At 32.0% G+C, this 2449-nt stretch overlaps 1 protein-coding gene across 1 annotated transcript in view; it reads left to right on the top strand.

The window, feature by feature from the left end:
• Positions 1 to 129: 129 nt before the first annotated feature.
• The window catches only part of LOC111616887 (complement C3-like), a gene marked incomplete at its 5' end in the record, with an annotated part of 8547 nt that continues 6227 nt past the window's right edge, over positions 130 to 2449 (top strand). The window contains one exon of the mRNA XM_023358236.1: positions 130 to 274. Within this exon, the coding sequence (XP_023214004.1) occupies positions 130 to 274 (145 nt within the window). The remainder of the gene's footprint in view (positions 275 to 2449) is intronic.

Below are 2449 nucleotides of genomic sequence, written 5' to 3'. Positions count from 1 at the left end.
CGCATAGAAAATACGATTGGTCACTCTATAGGTAAAATTATTTTGAACCTGTACATTATTGTTAAGTATAACTAAAAAATTTAACACTAAAATTTAAAAATTTTATTTGATTAAACAAAATTTTTATAGGAAATAATCACTTAAAAATGAATAGCTTCAAAAAGCAAGAAGACGATGTCGTTATCGATGATAAAATTGATGAAAGCAAGGAAAACCAAGCATCAATTCGAAGTGATTTCGGAGAAAAATGGTTATTCGAAGATTACGAAATCGGGTATTGTATTTGTTACAATTGCAGATGTTAATTATGCTGTTGGCTATGTTTGCTATAGGCACCATAACATTGATCGCAGTGCCTATAATAAACATAGATGGAAACAATATGACCACCAGAACTGCCGTCATTAGGTTTCACAGTTAGTGGCAAAAATCTGTCGCGAAGGACTTCGTTTAGGACTTTTCTATATTCTTTATCGATAAATATCGTTAGAACCTTTAACCACTGTGCTACACTGTTAAACACACGATAGGCTTAGCGTGACTGCCTAAAGCTCCTGGAAATAGGCTTTAGGATAATTTCTGGGCTATATGTCGTGAAGGGTCATATTCAGAAGTATGATTCCTATGACTTTCTTGTTCCTACGGACATGATCGACAGTTCTGTTAAGGACAAAACATCATTATTCGCATTTGCATTCTTACGTTTTATTTTATTTATCTTGATTGTTTAGTTAATATTACGAAAAATTCCATAAAATAACAAAGTATAAGTAAAAATTCAAACAGGGAAAGACTGGGTGCCGGTTTATGAAATATGCTGCCTTATCGGATATCGTAAAATTTTACGGTTTTTTTCGATTACATGCACCCAATTTTACATATCTTCAATGTAAAACTGTATAAATTCGCCTTTTATGATTGACTACAGACCCCGCTGCGCGTTGTTGTGGCTCAAAATGTATCTAATTTAAATGTATACCACTTTCCCCGTGGAGAGGAATTTTTTCGAAAAGTCCCTTCTTAGTGTACATTCTATTGACGTACCCTATTAAAACGCAATCAAAAACGCAAAAATCCGCATCTAAAATAATATAAATAGTAGCAGAGTTTTTTATGGTAAGCCTTAATCTTAACCATCTCCCCCAGTGAGGAAAATTTCGACACGTATATTATATAAAAACACGTGCGTATTCAATGCAACGTTGTGTCAAATTTCAAAGGAATCGGTAGGAATAAATGAATATTATATTTTTATTTATATAAATAGACAGAATATGATCTACTTTAATTCATTTTCACAGAAAAGCATAATGCCTCATGGAAAAGCGAACTTAGGTTTTCGTACTGGCAGCACTATCTGTTGGACATAAAAGCCTTAACCCTAAATTACATCTTTTAATTTATATGAATGTTTAACGGAATAATATACAGCCTATGTCCACCCTGAAGTTCCATTCTAAATATTAGTGAAAGAAATTTTGAAATCGGATTAGTAGTTTCGGAGATTACCCCTACATACAAACTTACAAACATTATCTCTTTATAATATTACACGTTATTTTTATTTTTCCAGATTACTCCTACTTTTGATTAGTGTGAAACAAGAACACTCTCATTAGAATGTTACTTTGTGCTTTATATACTTTATCTACTCCATATTCTACACAGTGGCAGATTTCTGCACAGGAACACATCCGCTCCTGGGACCCCATATCAAGGGAGTCTGAAAATTCAGCTCCCAAAATAAAAATAAAAATAATTTTATTAAATTATTACTTTTTTCATAATAAAAATAATTAATAATTTATGATCATTCCCTAAATTAAATTGACAAATAAATAACGTAAGCTATGACACTTTTTGCGGTCAATGGACTACTATATTTTTTTATTTTTAACACTTTTACCTATTGGAATTTAATAATTCTTGTACAGTACCAATAAGTTTCAGTTTTCATAATACAACTTGAATATCAGTAACATTTTAAATACAGCCAGGCTGTGTAATTTTATATTGCTTAATTTTTTATGTTGGGTAGAGTGCATACTATATGGTGTAAGAACAATGTAAATATTTAAAGGTGTGACTTCAAAATTGAATTGTGCTTGGGACCTCACAAGTGCTAAATCCGCCACTAATTTTTTATATTAATATATATTTTATATCTATATCTATATCTATATCTATATATAAAAATGGACATGTATGTCCCTATATTTCACTTTTCCGCCAGAACTACACATCGCACGTGAATGGTGTTTGTATGTGGTGGTAGTCCCAAGTCTCCATTCGTGCATAGGGGTGGATGCGTCTCGATAGCTGTAAGGGTGAGGGAGATATGAGGCTGAAAGTGGTTGAAAGTGGCTTTCTATTTCGAATGTTTTGTTCGAATTTGTTCGAATTAAATTCGAACATAAAATTCGAATATTGGTTCGATTATAGAACGATT

The sequence above is a fragment of the Centruroides sculpturatus genome, unplaced genomic scaffold, assembly GCF_000671375.1.
Source record: "Centruroides sculpturatus isolate CEXI.00-Female unplaced genomic scaffold, Cexi_2.0 scaffold3911, whole genome shotgun sequence".
Lineage (NCBI taxonomy): Eukaryota > Metazoa > Arthropoda > Arachnida > Scorpiones > Buthidae > Centruroides > Centruroides sculpturatus.
The sequence above is the reverse complement of the archived record's forward strand: the minus strand, read 5'-3'. Positions and strand labels throughout refer to the sequence as shown.